The sequence below is a fragment of the Ursus maritimus genome, unplaced genomic scaffold, assembly GCF_017311325.1.
Source record: "Ursus maritimus isolate PB19 unplaced genomic scaffold, ASM1731132v1 scaffold_4, whole genome shotgun sequence".
In the NCBI taxonomy this organism is placed as follows: Eukaryota; Metazoa; Chordata; class Mammalia; order Carnivora; family Ursidae; genus Ursus; species Ursus maritimus.
The window spans coordinates 67,741,316-67,764,555 of record NW_024426552.1 but is presented as its reverse complement, the minus strand read 5'-3'; the positions used below and the strand labels follow the sequence as shown (position 1 = coordinate 67,764,555).

General features: G+C 38.1%; 1 protein-coding gene across 1 annotated transcript in view; it reads left to right on the top strand.

The window, feature by feature from the left end:
• OSBPL11 (oxysterol binding protein like 11) overlaps window positions 1-22,408 on the top strand; it is a 95,125-nt gene extending 72,717 nt beyond the window's left edge. The window contains exons 11-13 of the mRNA XM_040621357.1: window positions 8,416-8,598; window positions 17,029-17,182; window positions 20,757-22,408. Of these exons, the coding sequence (XP_040477291.1) occupies window positions 8,416-8,598; window positions 17,029-17,182; window positions 20,757-20,822 (403 nt within the window). The 3' untranslated portion in view covers window positions 20,823-22,408. The remainder of the gene's footprint in view (window positions 1-8,415; window positions 8,599-17,028; window positions 17,183-20,756) is intronic.
• Window positions 22,409-23,240: the final 832 nt, after the last annotated feature.

Genomic DNA, 23,240 nt, shown 5'->3' with positions numbered 1-23,240 from the left:
ACACACACACACACACACACACACACACACACACACACGTGCGCACACGCACACAAGTTAACCATTTATACCCTTCCTTCTTAGGGTAGCCACTACCCTGATTTCTTTTTTTTTTTTTTTTAATTTTTTTTATTATATTATGTTAGTCTCCATACAGTACATCCCTGGTTTTTGATGTAAAGGTCGGTGATTCATTAGTTGCATATAACACCCAATGCACTATGCAATACATGCCCTCCTTACTACCCATCACCAGCCCATCCCATTCCCCCACCCCCCTCCCCTCTGAAGCCCTCAGTTTGTTTCTCAGAGTCCATAGTCTCTCGTGCTTCATTCCCCCTTCTGATTCCCCCCGTTTCTTTATCCCTTTCTTCTCCTACCGATCTTCCTAGTTCTTATGTTCCATAGATGAGAGAAACCATATGATAATTGCCTTTCTCTGCTTGACTTATTTCACTTAGCATTATCTCCTCCCGTGCCGTCCATGTTGCGGCAAATTTTGAGAAATCATTCTTTCTGATAGTTGAGTAATATTCCATTATATATATGGACCACAACTTCTTAATCCAGTCATCTGTTGAAGGGCATCTTGGTTCCTTCCACGATTTAGCTATTGTGGGCAAAGCTGCTATGAACATTGGGGTGCATATGGCCCTTCTCTTCGCTACGTCTGTATCTTTGGGGTAAATACCCAGTAGTGCAATGGCTGGATCATAGGGTAGCTCTATTTTTAACTTTTTAAGGAACCTCCACACCGTTTTCCAGAGTGGTTGTACCAACTTGCATTCCCACCAACAATGTAGGAGGGATCCCCTTTCTCCACATCCTCTCCAACAATTGTTGTTTCTTGCCTTGTCAATTTTTGCCATTCTAACTGGCGTAAAGTGGTATCTTAGTGTGGTTTTGATTTGAATTTCCCTGAAGGCTAATGATTTGAACATTTTTTCATGTGTCTGTTAGCCATTTGTATGTCTTCATTGGAAAGGTGTCTGTTCATATCTTCTGCCCATTTTATGATTTGTTTATTTGTTTCTCGTGTATTGAGTTTGAGAAGTTCTTTGTAGATCTTGGATACCAGTCTTTTATCTGTAGTATCATTTGCAGATATATTCTCACATTCCGTGGGCTGCCTCTTAGTTTTTTTGACTGTTTCCTTGGCTGTGCAGAAGCTTTTTATCTTGATGAAGTCCCACTTGTTCATTTTATCTTTTGTTTCTCTTGCCTTTGGAGATGTGTCATGAAAAAGGTTGCTGTGCCAATGTCGTAGAGGTTGCTGCCTATGCTCTCCTCTAGGAGAAACACCATTGATTAGCTTTGCCTGTTTTTGAACTATATTATAATAAAATCATATACTGTGTTCTTTCATATTTGACTTTTGCTCAGTATTATGTTTTTGAGAGTCATCCGCGTGTACCATGGTCATTCTCCTTACTGAAGACTGTACTACATTGTATGACTGTGTCGCAATTCACTTGTTCATTCTAATGTTGATGGGCATTTGGGTAGTTTCCAGGTTGGGGCCATTACAAATGGTGCTATTAGAACATTGTTTGATGAATGTATGTATGAATTTCGGTTGGACAGATACCTAGAAGTGGAATTACTGGGTCGTAGGGGATGGAAGTTGAACTTGAGCAGGTGCTGACAGTTTTAAGTGGTTATTACCAAAGTACACACCCTCCAGCCATGTATGAGACTTTCAGTTGCATATAGCTATTTTACTTTTTCATTCTTAGACAACTGGTACTTAACAATTTTAGAAGTAGAAAGAAAGATTGATTGGTTCCCAGACATTGAATGGGCCTTTAAAAATACAGACTTCAAAACACTAAAGCAGAGAATTAAAACACACAGAAAGAACTATCACCCAAATAGAACCACTAGACATTGTCAGAATAGTCACCTCTTACCTTAGAGAAGGCATTGTTAATGGTTAACACTTTGCTTTATGTGCTTCTACTTTCTCCTCTCATTATAGTAATCACAGGATTCAAACATTACAACCAGCAGGGGCTTTAGACATCACTAGACTAACATTTATACTAGGTGCATGTATCCCTTTGCAATATGCCTGATAACTGATTTGTTCAGTCTGTGTTCAAACATTTATTATTTGCACAAAACTCACAGTGAGTGAGGGACAAGCAGCCCATTCAGACTCCTCTTATTTATATAAAGTTAAAGCTGAAATCGATACCCCTGTACCATTCTTGCCTTGGTTAAAGTATTCCCCAGTCCATCTATATTCTTGCGTAGAATGCTCAGGGAAAACAACTACAGTGATAAATCTTCCAAAGCCAGCACTATCTTATTGTCAGTGACACTAAGGTGTGGCCTGTTGTTTATTTTTTTCTCCTAAGTATTATTTTCTGGATAAGGAGACATGGAGTGATTTTAGTTGTCTTTCTGCCAACTGTTTCTGGTCCCTGAAACTTCATTCTGAGAGTATATGTGTATGTGCATATGTGCGTGTTATTTGAAATCCTACAGGACTCCTATTACCTATAAAAACATTTTTCTAAAAAAAAGTTATTTATACACCAGCTTTATTCTCTTGATTGATTTGTCTTATTTCCCCCAACATGGCTATAAGCTTTTTGATAGAACTGTACTGTTTTGGGCCTTCTGTTCCATCTAGACAGTGTACATAGTAAGTGATTTGTAAATTTTTGCATATTTTTCTTTGGAAATATGATTAAGTGTGAGTTTCTCTCTTCTTGGAGATAGAATCTAGTCAACCCTATCAAATTGTACCTATTCCTTTAATATATTACTGGTTAATCTCTTAGACATGAGCTCTTAGATCTGATTTTTTTAGAGCTTCACTCATTTGATATCCCTTTCCTCCTCTAGGAGAGCCCTGTGGAGGTTTGAACACAGCTGTTACAGGCTCTCTTCATTTTTCTCTTCTTGCAGTGTAACATCTTCATTTCTTTGACAGTCATTCTTAATGACATGAAAAACTAGGAAGGTAGTTTTGGTATTAGTATGTTCTGTTCAGTGCCGAATAGTTGATAGTATGTGAAATGAAAATACTAGAGCCACAAGCGAGAGTAAATCAATGGATATTAACAACATGGGTGCCAGCTCTTAGGGCAGTGGAGGTCAGCCTCTCGGGGGACAGTGACGCTTGTAAACACCAACATGTTCAGAAGGTTGTGTTGGAATGTTTCGTTGGAGCTAAACTATGAAAATCCAACTTAAGTCATGGTACCTTTTTTTACTTTCAAATTAAGTATGTTTATCTGTATTCCTGTTTAGTCCTTGCCATTTGAAAATATCTCTTAACTCTGATATAAGAATACAGTATACTATTTTGCTGACAAATCTGATCTTTATTCTGAAGGCAGTGGGGAGCCAGTTAAAATTTTAAGCATGGAAGTGATATATATTATTTAATTACTTTTATCTTTTATTTTGAAGTCATTTCAAACCTGCAGAAGAGTTGTACAAACTCTCATATAACCTTTGCCTAGTCGTTAGGATTTTGCTTCATTAGCTTTATCAAAATCTCTTTTTCTCTCTATATACACATATGATTATCATTATTATTATTCCTGAAACATTTGAGAGTTAAAGTCCTCATGACCCTTTAAAATACTTTAGTCTGGGGCACCTGAGTGGCTATGTCAGTTAAGCAGCTGACTCTTGATTTAGACCTAGGTCATGATTTCAGGGTCCTGGGGTTGAGCCCTGTGTCTGGCTCCTTGCTCAGGAGGGTCTGCTTGAGAATTTTTTCTTTCTCTCCCTCTGTCCTTTCCCCCACTTGCACGCAGGTGCACTCCCTCCCCCCCCCCCAAATAAATAAATAAATCTTTTTTAAAAAGTAAAATATTTTAGCCTGAATTTCCTAAGGACAAGGAAATTCTCTCATACAATCACAGAATGGTTGTCAAATTCAAGAAATTTAACATTATGTTAAATTAATACTATTATCTAATATACAGTCCATATTAAATTTTGTCAGTATTCCCAGTAATTGGCAATATTTTTTCTCCTACCCAGGATCATGCATTCATATCATTGTTATATCTCTTTAGTCTTCTGGAATATTTCCATTGCCTTTCTCTGTCTCACGACAATGACAGGTTAATTTTATAGAATGCTTCTCAGTTTGGTTTTGTCGTTTTGTTTTTTTTTTTAAGTATTCATTTCTAAAAAGACCTGTGTAGTGGCAGGTGCAGAGTGGATGGGGGGGGCAAGGGGAATGAAGAGAGATTAGAAGAAGAAAGACCGATTAGACATTCAGAGTTGACTTTTCAAGGACTAACAGGCTGTAGAGGAGTCAGAGGGCATCTAGGATAGCTTTGGATGACATTCTAGTTATTTACTGCCAGTAATAAACTTTTCTAAAATGTACGTGTTTGAAGCAGCAATTATCTTTCAGTTTTGTGGACTGACTAGGCTCAGTTGGGTGATTCTCACATGATGTCCTTCATGTTGGTTGAGGCTTTAGCCATCTAAGGGCTTGACCCAACTAGATATCCAAGGTTAGCTCACTTGTGGGAGGAGGCAGTAGACCTGGCTGTGGACCAAGAGGCCAGCTGGGACTGTCATTCAGAGGGCCCACATGTGGCCTTTCTGCATGACTGCAGCAGATTCCTAGATTCCTCTAGATTCCTAGAGGAAGCATCTACCAGTATTCTAAAAGCCTTATTGGTTGATACCTTATTTTCATATTTTGACTTTTGGAAGATCCCTAATAATTTTAAATAGAGATCCTCATTTTTGTTAATGGTCAGTCATCATATGTGCTCTCTTGTTTGTTTCAGTTTCTTACTTAAATTGGCTTCTTTTCCCCCTTCATACCCTTTACCTATTGACAAGGCCACACTCATTTGATTTTTCTGTCACTTGGAATTACTGCCCTTTTCTCTAACATAGTCTCTCACTTTCCTTTGCATCCACATATATGCTTTTTCCATAACTCTTGACGGATACTTTTAGCTGACTCTAAAGTGTCCTCATTTTTTCCATTCTGATCTCTCCCAAGATCAGTGGTTTCATCTAATTTCTCATTTAAAAGATTCCTATTAGAAACAGACTTTTCTATTTTTGATATCTTTTCTTTTTTGATGTTACAAAATGTTATGATGAAGGCTTTCTTCATGCTTTTATTAGTGGCTGTGCCTCCCTCCACAGACAGCCTAGTTTTTACTGCTATCTGCAATCAGAGCAGACACATTATCTGCTGTCTGCATTTGATATAAATATATTATCTTCCACTTGTCTTCCCTTACTCCCTCACTTTCCACAACTCTCTCTGATGCAGCCAAGTGAGCCGACTTACTATTCCTCATGCCCAAGTCTATCTCCTGATCCCATTTTCCACACTCAGGTTAGGATGATGATGATTTTATAAAATCATCCTAAAGCGAGGTCAAGATTATCAATAGAGATAAAAAGATACCGCACTCTATCTATCTAGTGGTATGATACTAAAATGATGTGAACTGTCTGCCAAGTGACACACTTTCCTGCATACTGAAGGTGCAGTATAGAAAGACTACTTCTGCCTTCAAGAAGCTTTCAGTGTCGTATTAGAATCCAGCACCCTATCTCTGGAAACCATTTATAAGGCTTTTAGGAAAAATGTCATATATAACAGTTAAAAACAGTCTGTTATAATAATCATAGCAATGGAAAGGGGATTAGATAATTACTATACCTGAAAAGAAAATTTAATTCTGATTCACGTTAAAGTAAAAAAAGAAACATGATGTTCGACATACTTCTCATTGTCTGATAAAGGAAACCTATCACTTTTTCAAGAGAGACAAACTGTTTCCCTGGTATTAAAATTTAAAGGGATTTGTTGCAGGTATCCTTGTATAGTGGCGTTTAGAAACATAGATAATGTCTTCTTCAGTAGTTCTGCATAAAATGTAATTACCCTTCATGTGACTATTTCATATATATATATCAATAAAACCCAAAGTTAAACTCTTAACCTTCAATCAATAAAAACTTTCTCTTTATTAATTTTTTTAGATTTATTTTTTTATTTTTAAGTAACCTCTACACCTAATGTGGAGCTTGAACTCACAACCCGAGATCAAAGTTGCATGCTCCACCAACTGAGCCAGCTAGGCGCCCCAGTCAATGAAAACTTTATATGTGAAGCCAGGTTAATATAGCCAGTGATTTTCTGGTATTCCAGATAGCTGTAGAGACAGAGTCTAGACCATCTAAAAGGCTAACTTGTCATGTTTTTAGTAGGTGAGAGAATAATGCCTTATCAATTATCAGTCATCCTCACTTTAAAGATGAGTAGGATGATAACTTAAGATTTAGCTCTATACTGAGTATCTTAAGGATCACGTATTCTGTGTTATTGGTTGATACAAGATCTAGATATACATGCCCTTTTTCTTTTTTTAAGTAGGCTCCACGCCCAGTGTGGAGCCCGTCGCGGGGCTTGAACTCTCAACCCTGAGATCAAGACCTGAGCCAAGATCAAGAGTCAGATGCTTAACTGATGGAAACACTCAGGCGCCCCTAGATCTACATGCTTTATATGTTTAGATATTCATTGATTTGCTGGCTATAACTGCTTTCATGCTACAGTGACAGAGTTAAGTAGTTGTGACAGACAGTCTGGCCTGCAAATCCTCGTATTTACTTCCCAGTCCTTTACAGAAGTTTGCCAACCCTGCATTAGGCTGTTACGAAGAATTATTATAAGCAGAATGAGGTGAGGCCCTTCTTCCTCCTCGTGTTGCTTCTGCATGTTCCTCGTGGCGCACCTCTGGTATGTGTGATTCTTGTTCCCTGCCCCAGCTCTCCTCGTGCTGCTCTTGCTCTGTGGCTGCACTAAGCAGCAAAGACCCCACATAAGCAGCGTGTATGAACAGGGACCCGGGTGTGCTCTTTCCAGTGGAAAGGCACGTGAGGGAGAGGATAACTTGAGAGATTGTACTGTGGCAGTAAAGGATCAAGTGAGGAACATTTTCTGGTCCCTTAATTCTCAGAATTTGGATTGGGTATGTGTGGATGGAGAGGGGAAGGGGTAAGTATTCAGTGTCATCTCCTCATACCCTGTTGGGTTAGAAGCAAATTTTCAAAGAAGGGAACAAGGTTGGCAGGTGGGGTCAGAGAGCAAACATGGACGTCACAAGAAACATTCAGTCGGGCAAGAAACCCTTCACAGTGGAATTACTGAAGTTCATAGGCTTTGAAGTATAACTGAGTTCCCACCTGTATTGTAATCAAGCAGACTTGTAGCCCTGTGTTCTTTGTGTCCTGTTAGCTATCATTACATATAACTTTTGATTTTGAATTTTGGTTTGTTCTTGGATTCCAAACCCCTCTTAGCTTGATCTCCAAAATCTGGTTCATGTATCATTTGCTTATTGGCCCCTATATCTCTGCCTTGAGTTCTGAGCTTGCAGACTTTAATTAGCTTCTGATTGAAAACAGTGGATTGTACTGTGTCCTTCTGGTTCCTAGGCCCTTGGCCTACACCTACGGATACTCCTTAGGCTTCCCGTAGCCTGAACCTTTGGGCTTTGGTCCTGTGGATTGCCTTTTGAATGCAGATAAATCACAATCCCTGGTGCACTGATTAGACCCTAACATTTGCCCACTATAAGTTCTGAACCACTATCTTATCTGATCCTGTTGTTACTTGTGTCCTATGGTGAACACAAAATGCTTCATTAAAAATAATTGACCTGTTTATTCTGATCTTCATTTGAGCTGTATCCTGTTGTCTTTTGATAAACTAGCCAGGTAACTTACTCTTCATTAAACTTTCAACAACAGTAGTGTTGGAGTTCTCTTGGAGTTCTGTGTTAATGATGATAATTTTTATATACCGGTACTCTTTTTTTTTTTTTTAATTTTTCTGTTTTGGGAAGAGAATATTAAAATTTTTAATTTTTTTTTCAATTTTTTCTACCTCTTACTGGTTTATCTGGTTTCTATATTTAATTTAAAATTAGGCTTATGTGATTTTATATAGAATCGATATATCCAGAATTCAGATATAGGGACTCCAGACTTTTAAGTAAATAGGACTAGTTTTTTTAAAAAGTTAAATTGTAATGTTGAAACATTGTAAAACTGCAATAAAAAAGAAATGTTAATATTTTTCATATTTCTGTTTAGTTTTAGTATTATAGTTTTGTCTATAACAGGCATTTAAAGATCACACTTTGTGATCATTTATGGTAACTTAGTTTCTGGTTTGATTCCCAGTAATCTTTCTAAAAGATTAAAGTGACATTATTTGAAAAAACTATCTAGTTAGCTGTCATGGGATTTACAGAGTCTGACATTGGCACTGACAAACTGAAGTGAGCTATGTAACCAATTTAAACAGAATTCAGAAAGCATGTTTTTGGGTTTCAGAATACTAAGAAGCAAGCCCAGTTTCACTTATTAGAGCATATTTTTATTTCTTCCTGCGTCTAGGGTTACAGGTGAAGTGAAGCACAACATCACCAATACTGTGGTCTGCAGAGTGCAAGGCGAATGGAATAGTGTTCTTGAGTTCACTTACAGCAATGGAGAGACAAAGTATGTGGACTTGACTAAATTGGCAGTAACAAAGAAAAGAGTAAGACCTCTGGAGAAGCAAGATCCATTTGAATCCAGGTATTTTATCCTCACGTCCATCCAGGAAAGAGTCCAAAGCTCTGGATCTTAATCTAAGCCTTTTAACTAGGTTGCAACCTTAGGCAAGTCACTTCACCAGTTAGCAGTCAAAGGATTACTCTCCTTATCATAGAGCTCTTACAAATTATTAACAAAAAACAGATGCCCTAACAGGAAAATGGGCAAAGAACATAAAGAGGCAGTTCAAAAATATAAAAAAAAAAAATGCCCACTAAGAATGAAAAATTACTCAGTGTGATTATAATTCAAAGGAATATAAATTAAACAGTAGTTTTTTAAACAATAACGTCTCTTGAGAAAAAGTGAGCAAATAGGCATTTTCAAACTGCTGGTTAAAATATAAATTAGTACAACCTCCCTAGTGGGTATTTTGGCAATATATGAAGTTTCTTAGATGTGTTCAGAGTGGTTGCTTCTAGAGAGGAGTACTGGGATCTAGGATAGGAAAGAGACTTACCTTTCACGGACGCCCCCTCCCCTTTTTAAGATTTTGGGTTTTTATTTGAGAGAGAACAAGCCGGGAGGAGGGGCAGAGAGAGAGGGAGAAGCAGCCTCTCCACTGAGCAGGGAACCTGAGGTGGGAGTGGGACTTGATTCCAGGGCTCTGGGATCATGACCTGAGCTGAAGGCAGACGCTTAACCAACTGAGCCACCCAGGTGCCCCACAGAATCCCCTTTGAACTGTTTACATTTTATATCTTGTGGAAGTATTGCTGTATCGATTTAAAAAGGGAAATAAAAGGAAGCATGTAACATCTTAAGATCATGTAAATAGAGCTAAACCATTTACAATTATATGTGTAAAGGGATCAAATACCCATTAACCAGACTCCGATTGCATCAAGAAACAAAACAGGAATCACTGGGGAAAAGTGTTCTTCTTGGGATTTATCCTAAAGGAGAGGTTCTTTTTATTTTATTTTAATTCCAGGATAGTTAACATAGAATGTGAAATTAGTTTTAGGTGTACAGTACAGTGATTCAAAAGGAGAGTTCCTTTTTTTTTTTTAAGATTGTATTTATTCTTTTGACAGAGCACAAGCTGGGGGGGAAGGGCAGAGGGAGAGGGAGAAGCAGGCTCCCCGCTAAGCAGGGAGCCCGATGCAGGGCTCAACCCCAGGACCCTAGGATCATGACCTGAGCCGAAGGCAGTCTCTTAACAGGCTGAGCACCCCCCGCCATGTCCCCAGAAGGAGAGGTTCTTAAAGTTTAGTCTGTGGACCCCCAGCTGTCCTTGAGATTTTCAGGAGGTTTGCAAGTTCAATTTTATTTTCATAATAATGCTAAGATGTTATTTGGTCTTTCACTCTGTTGGCACTGCTTCTCTTAGCACTAACCAAGGCAGTGGCACACACTGTACACGTAGTCACTGTATGCTTCACTGCCCATGTACTGGCATTTTTTAAGATGCCAGGTTTTTGTTTTGTTTTTGTTTTTTAATGTCCTTTAAAAAGCAGTACAGGGGCACCTGGGTGGCACAGTTGAGCCTCTGACTCTTGGTTTCTGTTCACATCATGATCTCAGGATCATGAGACTGAGCCCGGCTTTGGGCTCTGCACTTGGCATGGAGTCTGGTTGAAATTCTCTCTCCCTCTCCCTCTGCCCCACCCAGTCATGCTCATGCATGCTGTCTCTCTCTCTCTGAATAAAAATAAATCTCTAAAAAAAAAAAAACAAAAAAAAAAAACCAGTACAGATTGCTAGTTTTATTTTGAGTATCCATTGAATACCCATCTTTTTAATATTCTGTATGACAAATTGGTAGTACACATAAAGCACTGGTGGTGGATATACTGAGAAGTATGATGGTTATCTGGAGGAAAAGCACTTGGGCAGTTGTTTGAGTTTCAAGCTGAACTAATTGCTCTTCTCATGGAACACTATTTTTTTTTCTTTTTTATATTACATTAGTCACCATACAGTACATCCCTAGTTTTTGATGTAAAGTCCCATGATTCGTTACTTGCGTATAACACCCAGTGCACCATGCAATACGTGCCCTCCTTACTACCCATCACCAGCCTATTCCAATCTCCCACCCCCTTCCCCTCTGAAGCCCTCAGTTTGTTTCCCAGAGTCCATAGTCTCTCATAGTTCATTCCCCCTTCTGTTTACCCCCCCTTTCTTCTTCCCTTTCTGCTTAAAAGAATGGCAAACCATGACTGTTCTAATTTCAATATTGGGCAGACATTTTTCTTATAAGTGAATGACACAAACATGGCACTTCAAGGAAAACAAATGACACTATTTTTTGCTAATAATAAAATTTAAATGGAAACAACATACGGATTAAAGACCTAAATGTGAAACCTGAAACCATAAAAATCCTAGACGAAAGAGAGCACAGGCAGTAATTTCTCTGACATCAGCTATAGCAACATTTTTCTAGATATGTCTCCTGAGGTAAGGGAAATAAAAGCAAAAATATCCTATTGGGATTACATCAAAATAAAAAAAGTTTCTGCACAACAAAACTAAAAGGCACGCTATAGAATGAGAAGATATTTGCAACTGACATTTCCGATAAAGGGTTAGTTTTCAAAATATATAAAGAACTGATACAACAACAAGTGTTGGTGAGGATGTGGAGAAAAAGACAACCTCTTGCGTTGTTGGTGGGAATGCAACAGCCACTACGGAAAACAGTATGGAGGTTCCTCAAATTTTTAAAGAACTACCCTGTGATCCAGTAATTGTACTACTTGCCTATTTACCCTAAAATACAAAACACTAATTCAAAGGGGTACCTGCCCCCGTATGTTTATAACAGCATTATTTATAAACTATGGAAGCAGCCCAAGTGTCCATCAATAGATGAATGGATAAAGAAGATGTGGTACGTGTACACACACACACACACACACACACACACACACACACACACACACAGGAATATTATTCAGCCATAAAAAAGAATGAAATGTTGCCATTTGCGATGACATGGATGGACCTGGAGAGTATAGTGCTAAGCTTAAATAAGTCAGAGAAAGACAAATACCATATGATCTCATTTATATGTGGAATTTAAGAAACAAATGAGCAGAGAGAAAAAGGCAAACCATGAATAGACTCTTAACTATAGAAAACATACTGATGGTAACCAGAGGGGAGGTGGGTGAGGGTTGGGGGAAATAGAGGATGGGGATTAAAGAGTAAACTTACCATGATGAAAAGGTAAATAAAGTGAAAAAAAAAATTTTAAATAAAAAGGAGAAGGGGGAGAAAGTGGAAAGTAAATAAATACATAGATGAAAACAACTTAAGTGTCTGTCAGTGGATGAATGGATTAGAAGCTATAGTATATAGGGGTGCCTGGCTGGCTGAGTTGGAAGAGCATGTGACTCTTGATCTCAGGGTTGTAAGTTTGAGCCCCCTGTGAGGGGTAGAGATTACTTAAATAAAATGTTTTAAACTTAAAAAAAAAAAGTTGTAGTATATACACAATGGAATTTTATTCAACCATGAAAAAAGGAAATCCTGCTATTTGTGACAACATGGATGGACCTTAAGGGTATTATGCTAAATGAAATAAGTCAGAGAAAGACAAATACTGTATGGTCTTACTTATATGTACAATCTAGGCAAAATAAAAGCCTCATGGAAAATAGATCAGATTTGAGGTTACCAGAGGTCGGGGGTGGGGGGTGGAAGAATTGGACAAGGGTGATCAAAAGGTACAAAGGTCAAGTTCTAAGATAAACTAGCACTAGGCATGTAATGTGCAATATGAAGACTAGAGTTAACATTGCTGTGTGTGTATTTGAAAGTTATTGAAAGAGCAGATCCTAGGAACTCTAATCACAAGGAGAAAAAAACTTTTTTCTTTTGTACTTATATGTAATGATGGATGTGAACTAAACTCCCTGTGGTAGCACATGTAAGTCAAGTTATTGTGCCATACATCCTAAACTGACGTACCAGTGCTGTATGTCAGTTGTATCTCAGTTAAACTGGAAAAACTATTTAAGCTTCAAGGCAAAAATCAGAATTTTGGAAAACTTGTACCTGCCACCTGAGTGTGAAAGCTTCCCAGGTAAAGGGTTTTCTGATGAAATTTGTGGTGATAGTAATGAATGTGATTTTTTCATATTACCTAATAAAATGTCAACATCTGAAAGATCATTTTTCAAGTGAACAATGCATGACACTGCAAATCATTCAGGATCCATTCAAAAATCCAGTCAAGATGAATGGATAAAGAAGATGTGATATATATAATGGAATATTACTCAGCCTTCAAAAAATGGAAATCTTGCCATGTGCAATGATGTGGGGGGAGCTAGAGTGTATTATGCTAAGTGAAATAAGTCAATCAGAGAAAGACAGATGCCATATGATCTCACTCATATGTGGAATTTAAGGAAAAAAACAGATGAACATGTGGGAAAGGAGAAAGGAAAAAGGAGAGAGGGAAACATCCCATAAGAAGACTCTTAATAATAGAGAACAAACTGAGGGTTGATAGAAGGAGGTTGGCTACCCAGGGCTCCGAGATCATGACCTAAACAGAAACCAAGAGTCGGCCACTTAACCCACTGAGCCACCCAGGTGCCTTTAGATTTTCTTTATATAATTTAACTAAAACAATGTATCAGAACAGAGCGAATGTAGAAACAGTTATAAGAATCCAGCTATTATTGGGTGCCTGGGTGGCTCAGTCAGTTGAGTGTCTGCCTTCTGCTCGGATCCTGATCTCGGGGTCCTGGGATTGTGTCCGGCATCAGGCTCCTTGCTTAGCACGGAGCCTCCTTCTCCCTCTTCCTCTTCCCCTCCCTGCTGCTCGTACTCTCTCTCACGCTTGCTTGCTCTCTCAAATAAATAAATAAAATCTTTTTTTAAAAAAAGAAAAAATCCAGCTATTATTAAAGCAGACAAATGTTTAAGAGATACTGTTGGATTCTCTTTGCTAAAATTTTATTAAGGATTTTTTATATCTACATTCTTGGGAGATATTGGTCTGTTGTTTTCTTTGAGGAAGTTTTTAACTACAATTCAGTACCTTTTTAGGGATATTGAGGTTGTCTTCTTGAGTGAAGGTTGGTAGTTTGTGTCTTTTAAGGCACTGATTCATTTCATCTAGTTTGTCAAATTTATTGGCATATAGTTTATAATATCCCCTTAGTTTTTTTTTAATGTGTGTGTGTAAGCTCTGTAGTGATGTCCCCACTTTCATTCTTTATGTTGGTAATGTTTTCTTTGACTGATCAATGGGATTAAAGGTTTTTATTAAGGATTATTTATTAAAGGATTATTAATTTTACTCAAAGAACCAGTTTTAATTTCATTGATTTTTGTCTGCATTTCTATTTTGTTATTCATTGCTTTCTGCTCTTTTTTATTTCTTCTTTTATGCTTACTTGTTACATCATTTACTCTTCCTTTTTCTAGTTTCTTAACAGGGAAGCTCCGGTCAGGGATCAGCGAACCTTTCTATAAAAGGCGGAGAGTAAATATTTTAGGCCTATTGGGCCAGATAGTCTCTATCACAACCACTCAGCTCTGCCACTGAAGCATGAAAGCAGCCACAGACAGTGAAAGGATAGGTAGATACCATTATGTTACAATAAAAATTTATTTACAAAAGTGGAGAGCCAACCATGGTTTGACCCCTGATGAGGTCGTCAGTTTTTCTTCTTTTAGGAAATTAAATATTTATAAATATTTAATATATTCTCTCTAGGTCTGCTTTATATCTCACAACTTTTGAACTTTTGATATGTGCTTTCTGATTTTCCTTGGTGTTTTTTTTTTTTTTCTTTTTTGGACTCATGAAGTTATTTAGTAATGTATTGTTTAATTTCCAAATATTTGGAAATTTTCCAGCTATCTTTCCATTATTGATTTTTTTTAAAGATTTTATTTATTTGACAGAGACACAGCGAGAGAGGGAACACGAGGGGGAGTGGAAGAGGGAGAAGTAGGCTTCCTGCTGAGTAGGGAGCCTGATGTGGGGCTTCATCCCAGGGCCGTGGGATCATGACCTGAGCCAAAGGCAGACGCTTAACGACTGAGCCACCCAGGCGCCCCTCCATTGTTGATTTTTAATTTAACTTAGTTTTAGCTGAAGGATATACTTGGTGTGGTTTCAATCCTTCAGATTTATTGAGATTTGTTTTATGACCCCGAATATATTCTGTCTTGGTAAATGTTTCATTGCACTTGACAAGAATGTGTATTCTGTTGATGTTAGGTGACAGTATTCTGTAAATATCGATTACCTCAAGTGGGTTGTTAGTATCTTTCTAGTACTTTGTGTTACTAATTTTCTGTGTACTTGTTCCATCAGTTGAGATCAGTAATTGAGATCAGTTTTTGAAATTACCAATTATAACTGAATTTTCTCTTTGTAGTTCTGTAAGTTTTCATGTTATTTGAAGCTCTGTATTAGGCACATGCACATTTGGGATTGTATGTCCTCTTATGCACTGAGCCCTGATCATTATGAAATCTTTATCATTGGTGATAGTTCTTGCTTTGAATTCTACTTTAATACTATAATACTAAAATTGCCACTTAAAAACTTTATCAAGATGGGACGCCTGGATGGCTCAGTCAGTTAGGCATCTGCCTTCGGCTCAGGTCATGATCCCAGGGTGCTAGAATCAAGTCTCACATCAGGGTCCTTGCAGGGTCCCCCCTGCTCTTGCACTCTCTCTCTCTCAGACAAATAAATAAAATCTTAAAATAAATACTTTATCAAGATGTATTTTACATATTATAAAATTCACCTGTTTCCAGTGTGTAATTCAGTGATTTTTAGCAACTTCCCTGAGCAGTGCAGTCATCACCATAAATCAGTTTCACAATTTTTATCCTCCTGTAAGACCCTCATTTCCATTTACAGCTGAGGTCCATTTCATTCTTATCCCCAGTCTCAGGGACCCTCGTTTCCATCTATAAATTGGCCTTTTCTGAACACTTGAGATAAATGGAAACATGTAGTACGTGGTATCTTACGTCTGGCTTCTTCCACTTAGCATGATGTTTTGAGGTTCATTTATGATACAACATCATTTTTTATATTGCTGAATAGTATTCCCTTGTGGAACCACGTTTTGTCTATCCATTCACGAGTTGATAGACGTTGCCGGTTTTGGACTATGATGATTAATACCACTATGAACACTCCCGTGCAAATCTTTGGGTGGATAGGTTTTCATTTCTCTGGGTAAATACCTGAAACTGGAATTGCTGGGTTGTCTGGAAGTTTTACATTTAACTTTTCAGGAAACTGCCAAACTATTTTCCAGAATGGCTAACCATTTTACATTCCTGCCAGCAATGTATAAGTGTTCTAGTTCTCCACATCCTGTCAACACTTGTTATTGCCTGCCTTATACCCATTACACCCCTTCTAGTTGGTATGAAATAGTCTTATTATGGTTTTCATTCACATATTCCAAATGACTAATGATGTTGAACATATTTTCATGTGCTAATTAATTACCCATTTGTTTATCATCTTTGGTAAAATGTGTGATTGTCTTCCTGGGTTGCAGGAGTTCTTCATGAATTCTGAATGCAAATTTTTTATTGGAATGTTTTACAAGTATTTTCTCCTTGTCTGTTGCTCATTTTTAAATTTTCGTAGTGGGTTTTTTTCAGTATAAGATTTTTATTTTTTCAAGATGAGATTATCAGTGTTTTCTTTTATGGATTATGGTTTTGGTATTGTATCTAAGAAATCTTTGCCTAACCCAGACTCAAAGATTTTCTCCTATGTGTTCTTGTAGAAGTTTTCTTATGAGGTAAGGGTCTGAGGTCCTCTTTTTGCTTGTAGATACCCATTTGTCCCAGCAGCGTTTGTTGAACAGACTGTTCTTTTTCCCAACCAGTTGTCTGGGCAGTTTTCTTTTGCTTGGAGTTAGTTGAGCTTTTGTCCCTCTGCTGTGCCTATAAACTCTAGCCAGTGAGTTGGAGCACCCATAGGACTCCCCTCATTTATTTCCCTGCTCTCAGGAATCACTGCTCTGTGCTGCCTTTGCTCAGTATCTGCAGTCTCCATTGTTTCAATACATGCCTAGCTGATTAAAGGCAGGAGGGTAAGTCTGGTCCCCATCACCTCATCATATCCAGAAGTAGAAGTTGTCTCTTTACCTTTTAGCTTTTAAAAAATGTATTTATCTTTTTGCTTATTATTTCCTGAGTTTCTTAAAAATAATCTTACTATTACTTGGTAAAATACAAATTATTTTTAATTTGAAAAGAAAAAGTAGAATCAGCAGCATCTTGGACATTAGTATCAGCACCATAATATTCTGTGTTCTTGTAACTCACAAACATGAAATTACATATCTGATTCAGGAAACATAATTTTTAAAAATTACTGTTAATTTTAAGGGCATCAGCTCTATTTAATTATACTTTTTTAAAGAACACTCGTAAGATGTGTGGTTTTTCTAATTATAGGCGATTGTGGAAAAATGTGACAGACTCTCTGAGGGAATCTGAAATTGATAAAGCCACAGAGCACAAACGTACCCTGGAAGAGCGCCAGAGGACTGAAGAAAGGCATCGAACTGAAACAGGCACACCCTGGAAAACCAAATATTTTATTAAAGAGGTTTGTCCTACATGTCTTCAGACTAAAACTCATTATCTGCTTAGTGAGAACTTTAGCTTCCTAGGCTTTCTTGAATTGTCATTACTTATACATCTTTATTTCTGAAACTAGTCCAGCTTAACTATGAGCTTTTTCGTGAGCTTTTCACAGTTTGCCAAAGTTAAGATAGTTTACCAGCAATTCAGATGAAGTAGATTTTGGGATTAAATTGGCCACAAATAAAAATGCTAACGTAATCTCCAATCACAGTATAGATTATACAGTTTATAATTTATTGCCTTTTGAACGACACTGAAACTCTGTTCACCTCCAGAGACCACTTTATTTATTTATCTATTTATTTATTTATTTATTTATTTATTTATTTATTAAAGATTTTGTTTATTTATTCGACAGAGAGACAGCCAGCGAGAGAGGGAACACAAGCAGGAGGAGTGGGAGAGGAAGAAGCAGGCTCATAGCGGAGGAGCCTGATGTGGGGCTCGGTCCCATAACGCCGGGATCACGCCCTGAGCCGAAGGCAGACGCTTAACCGCTATGCCAACCAGGCGCCCCTATTTATTTATTTTTAATATTTTATTTATTTGACAGAGAGCAAGAGAGGGAACACAAGCAAGGGGAGTGTGAGAGGGAGAAGCAGGCTTCCCACTGAGCACAGAGCCCGATGGGGGCTCGATCCCAGGACCCTGGGATCACGCCCTGAGCCGAAGGCAGACGCTTAACGGCTGAGCCCCCCAGGCGCCCCGAGAGACCACATTTTAAAGGGAGACACGAGAAACTTAATTAGCTACACAAAGGTGGTGAAGTGACTAGAATCTTTGCAACGTTTAAGGAAGAAAGAATGAAGTGGGGTGTTTACCCTAGAAAACCGAAAATTAGGGCCTTTGTTGTAAACTTCTTCGGATATGTATTAGCTTTCTCACGTAGAAGTTTTTGTCAGTTTGCATAGCAGTCCCTTAAGGTAGGTCCAACCTACCAGGAATTCTAAGCTTAGCGTAGGAAGGAATTGCACAACAATCAAAACCACCCAATAATAACAAGGGAGTACATTTTATAGTAATGCATCATCTGTCCTGTGTGAGACCATGGCTTATGTGGAAGACTTTGATGCCCTGATTTTGCAGCTGGACTAAAAAAATTTTGGAGTCTTATCTAAATTTAAAGATTCTTGTTTTGTTTTGTTTATTACTTTTTAGTAGAACTCAGAGTAAGGTGAATAGCAGAACAGAGCTGTTATCAAGAAAAGTTTTCTTGTCAGGGGTGCCTGGCTGGCTCAGGTCAGAAGAGCATGCAACCCTTGATTTCAGGGTTGTGAGTTCGAGCCCCCACATTGGGTGGAGAGATTACTGAAAGAGAAAGAAAAAGGGCTCCTAGGTGGTTCAGTCGGTTAAGCATCTGCCTTCAGCTTGGGTCATGATCCCTGGGATCGAGTCCCGCATTGGGTTCTCTGCTGAGCGGGGTACTACTGCTCCCTCTGCCCCTTCCCACCCCCGCTGGCGCTCTTCTCTTCTCTCTCTCTAAAAGTAAATAAATAAAATCTTTTTAAAAAGAGAGAAAAAAAAGAAAGAAACGTTTTCTTGTCGATAGCCAAGTCTAAAGAAGCCCACTGAACTTTAATATTGGTCTGTCAGGAAGGAATTTGCAAAAAGTAATTTGATCTTGATTTTTGCATTGTTATTAACTCTAAAAATCCATAGTTTATTATAGTAGCTTCATTACCTTCATTTTTCTAATCATTGAGTATCTATTAAAAGTACTGGCCATTTTCATGGATAAGAATAATAAAGGGAAAAGTACTTTACATATCTACTCTTTTATATGAAAAAATAAAATTTTGTAGTTATTATTCAGTTATAGTCTGGTAACTTTGGATTTTTTTCATTTCAAAGAAAGCAGATGTACCGGGAGCAGATTCTAGGAGGAGAATTTCTAAGGGAGGACCTCTGTAAATCATTAAAAGTGAACTTTGGGGGTCAAGAGCAGGGGGCTATAATGGCTAAAAGATATAGGGGCACCTGGCTGGCTCAGTCAGTAGAGCATGCAACTCTTGATCTTGGGGTTGTGAGTTCGAGCCCCATGTTGGGTGTAGAGATCCCTTAAAAATAAAATCTTAAAGAAAAAGGTACAATTAATGAAATTTTAAAAGATAGGCACCCTGATGCTTGCTAATAACATGACATGTAAAGTTGCTACTTCTCATTTATTCTTGGTCAGATACTATTAAGAGCCACTACCACTCTAGCATTCTATGATGTGATTAGGTGATATCTTTTTCAAAGAACAGTACTATAAGGAGTTGAGAATTATCAACCAGGTGATTTAATATAAACAACATAATGGTTGCTATTTTTTTTTTTAAGATTTTATTTATTTGAGAGAGAGGGAGAGAGAGAGAGCATGGTGGAGAGAGGAAGAAGCAGATTCCCCGCTGGGCAAGAAACCCGACATGGGGCTTGATCCCAGTACCCCAAGATCACGACCTGAGCCAAAGGCAGATGCTTAACTCACTGAGCCACCCAGGCGCCCCTAATGGTTGCTATTGTTAAAGGAAAATTATTTTGATACTTACTAAAAACGTCAAGGAACTCTTCATTCAGAACTATTGTAATAGAGAAGAGGATGAAGGTAGGGAGAGAGGAACTTGATTAGATATCAAGGGTGGGAGAAGAGGAGTTTTGAAATCAAGAATTTGGGGTCGGGGGATTCTTGGTAAACTGGCTTATCAGAGTTAATTGCTAAAATTGAGCTCAGTAGGCCATGGATGAGGCCTAGTCAAGAAGAGTGCTCAAAGAGTGCTTTAGTCCCACTAAAATGCAGTCAAGGAGCGAATGAAGCCTTGTCACTAGGAGCCAAGTAATTGCCCGCCTAAAGTCATTTTAGGAACAAGATAGAATATATATATTTAAGAATATTTTTAAAATATTCTTTAATATAAATAGATTGGAGGAACTATGCATTAAGGACGGGTTCCGATCTTACTTCGTCTAGTCCTGTGAACACTGAACTCCAATCTGTGTCAAGTCCTTCACCCCCGTATATGGCTTCATGCATTTCTTTTCCTCACTTGCTCTTCCCCTGGTTCTAGTTCATTCTCTGACTCTAACCTTATCTCCTTGCAGTATCCTTCTGTTCACAAGCGCCAGGGAAAACTAAGGAGAGTAGAGTCAGGAAAGAACTAGAAAACAGTACTCAGATACTAGAGATGCCAGTTGAGGTGGAGAGAACAGCTAGTACCTTGATGACCATTTCCTTGTGTTCCAGCTGCTTGCTGCCCATCATTCTGTGGGTGAGGCTCAGTCTGCATTGTCTTGGCAAACTTGGCAGAACTGCTACAAATGATCCTCGGGCATCAACTAGGTACCCCGGACCAGAACTTCTCCCCTAATCCTAGCTAAACCGCTGGTATGACTTAATGTCTTCAGCACAGAGATTTTTTTTTTCTGTCACAAAAACTCTTGTTTTTAAATGTGAGAGTAGACTTCCACATCAGTGAAGGTGTTGCCTCTAGTTTGGGTTAGCGATTGTGAAAATATTAGAGGAATTGTTTTTTAAATTACTTTTTTACTTGTTTCAGGGAGACGGCTGGGTTTATCATAAACCCCTTTGGAAAATAATCCCAACAGCACAACCAGCAGAGTGACACACACTAAGACTCGACCGAATGAACTTCTTCTCTGTTGACCCTAAACCCTCCCAGAACGGAGTCATTGCACTGAGTGCATGCTGATTGCACAGGCTGCATCTCGCTAAACACGAATGTAGCTCTCAAGGCACCGTAGAACTGCCCCAGGACCACAGTGTTGAGGCACGATGGGCCTCTCACCAACCTGTTCATGTGACACGGGCAATATCATCTGAAAACCTGTCACGGGAATTATTAGGTGGTTAATCTTTTATCCAGTCCCTGCTAAGTTTGGATCCCCTCTTTTTGCATGGGGCAGCAGCTACACACAACAGTGAGAACTCGGTGATTTCTCTTTAGTGAAAAGTGAAGTCTCTTTCAGAGTTTGTGCTTTGCTTTCTATCTGTAACTGAAGCGTTCACTACTCTTACAAACAAAGAGGAGGAGGACGATGACCCAGAAGTGGATTCAGCCATTGTGCCTGAAATCAGTGTTAAAAAGTCAACCAGGTTGTAGTAACAAGGCGTTCTGTTCCTTCCAAGAGACTGTGTGCCTGTGTCTGAGGAGCTTATCCATTATCCAGCTCTGTTGGAACTCTCTTTTAAAAAGTATATTTATAAATTGATTAGAATTATAACCATGGAGAATTTTTTCTTCTGAGCATTTTAATATACTTGAAAGCAACATTGACTTGAAAAATTTCAGAACATTTTTCAGTACCTAGTTTTATTAAATACTACACTTGAGAGACAATTTTTTTAAATGTGTTCATGTCAATATGATGAGATTTTGGCCTTTCTCAAGAACTGAGTCATTCAAGAACATAGCAAACATTAAAGAATAAAACTGTTACTTTTTTTCCTTACCTTTTTTCACTGTAGGTTAATATCCAGTATTACGTGCTATCCCTCTGGATAAGTATGCTTCATCTTACCTCTGTTCACTCAGATTTAAAACAACTATTCATATTTGTCAGTAATTCAGAAGTTACATATGTGGCTGAGTGCATGTATGGTATGGTTCTCTTTTCTTTTCAAGGAAACTCAAATGCTGAAGAAAGAATATGAAATAAAAGGTTATCAGGAAGTTGTATTCAGGTACAAATCTTTTTTTAAATAAGTATTTTATTGAGGTTGAAGAATTGCTGGCAATTAAAAGGATAGTGCTAATTATGGCTTTCATCATTCATTCAAGTATTTATTGAGCACCTACGTACGGTGCTCCACACTTGTTACTGCAAGCTACCTTAATTTTCCAAGAGTGGTGCCTTACTCTGTTTCTTCTGATGTGGTCTTCCAATCAGTGTGTGTAACATACCTGTTATTCATCAGCCATGTCGGTGGCTGTATCTCTTGCATCATCACAAGAAGTTTAAGCTTTGTGCTCTGATAAATTGTGTTTTATTGAAGGGGTTATAGGATGAAAACAGCAAAACAATAATTTTTTTAACAAATTGTAAATTATAAGAAAATAACTGGTTTATGTACAACCATTTTAATGATTCCCTTGTTCATTTTTGCTGTGAAATGCACTGAAAAATCTCAAAATGAGTTAATAGTTCATGTGTTGGGAAGATTGAAAAATAATAAAACTAGAGAACAGTACTGCCTTTGTCTGTTTCATGAATGGAGAGAAGTAGAAGGTTTATTTTTAGTAGAGTTAGCACCTGTTCATTTGAGAGGGATGTTGATTTTTCTCTTGACATTCTTATTTTCAGGAACCTCTTAGGGAGAAAAGGAAGTAGATTCAGTAAGAGTTTTTAAAGACTAAAATGTTTAATTTAAATATACTGGAAATAGAGCAAGAGTGTAAAATTAGAGATTTTTGTTTTGTTCTTTTAACCATTTGAATACCTATTTATTTCATTGAATTGTTGAATCATTTTAAGAATTACTGAAATATGATTTTAAAAGTTCTTCAGGAAAACAATACATTTATGTGTAATTGAAATCTCCTCATGATACTGGATTGCTTCTTTGACAAGAGTGAACTAATACTACTTTTGGGTAATTACCTTGTCTCTGTCTGGCTTCCCACCGCAGCTTATCTATTAGAGCTAGATGCCTATTCTGTTTCATTCTTTTATTCACACCTTGTTGATAATTGGCCAGAGAAATGAGTCTTTGTAGCAGTTGCTACTTATTTGTATCTGTTTCTTTTAGGTCAAACTTTTAAAGATGCACTTTTCTTCTGGCTATTGGGAATTATGTGTTAAGAAGTCCAAGACGAGGGGCACCTGGGTGGCTCAGTCGTTAAGCGTCTGCCTTCGGCTCAGGTCATGATCCCAGCATTCTGGGATCGAGCCCTGAATCAGGCTCCCTGCTCGGCGGGAATCCTACTTCTCCCTCTCCCACTCCCGCTGCTTGTGTTCCCTCTCTCTCTGTCAAATAAATAAATTAAAATCTTTAAAAAAAAAAGTCCAAGACCAAAAGTGAC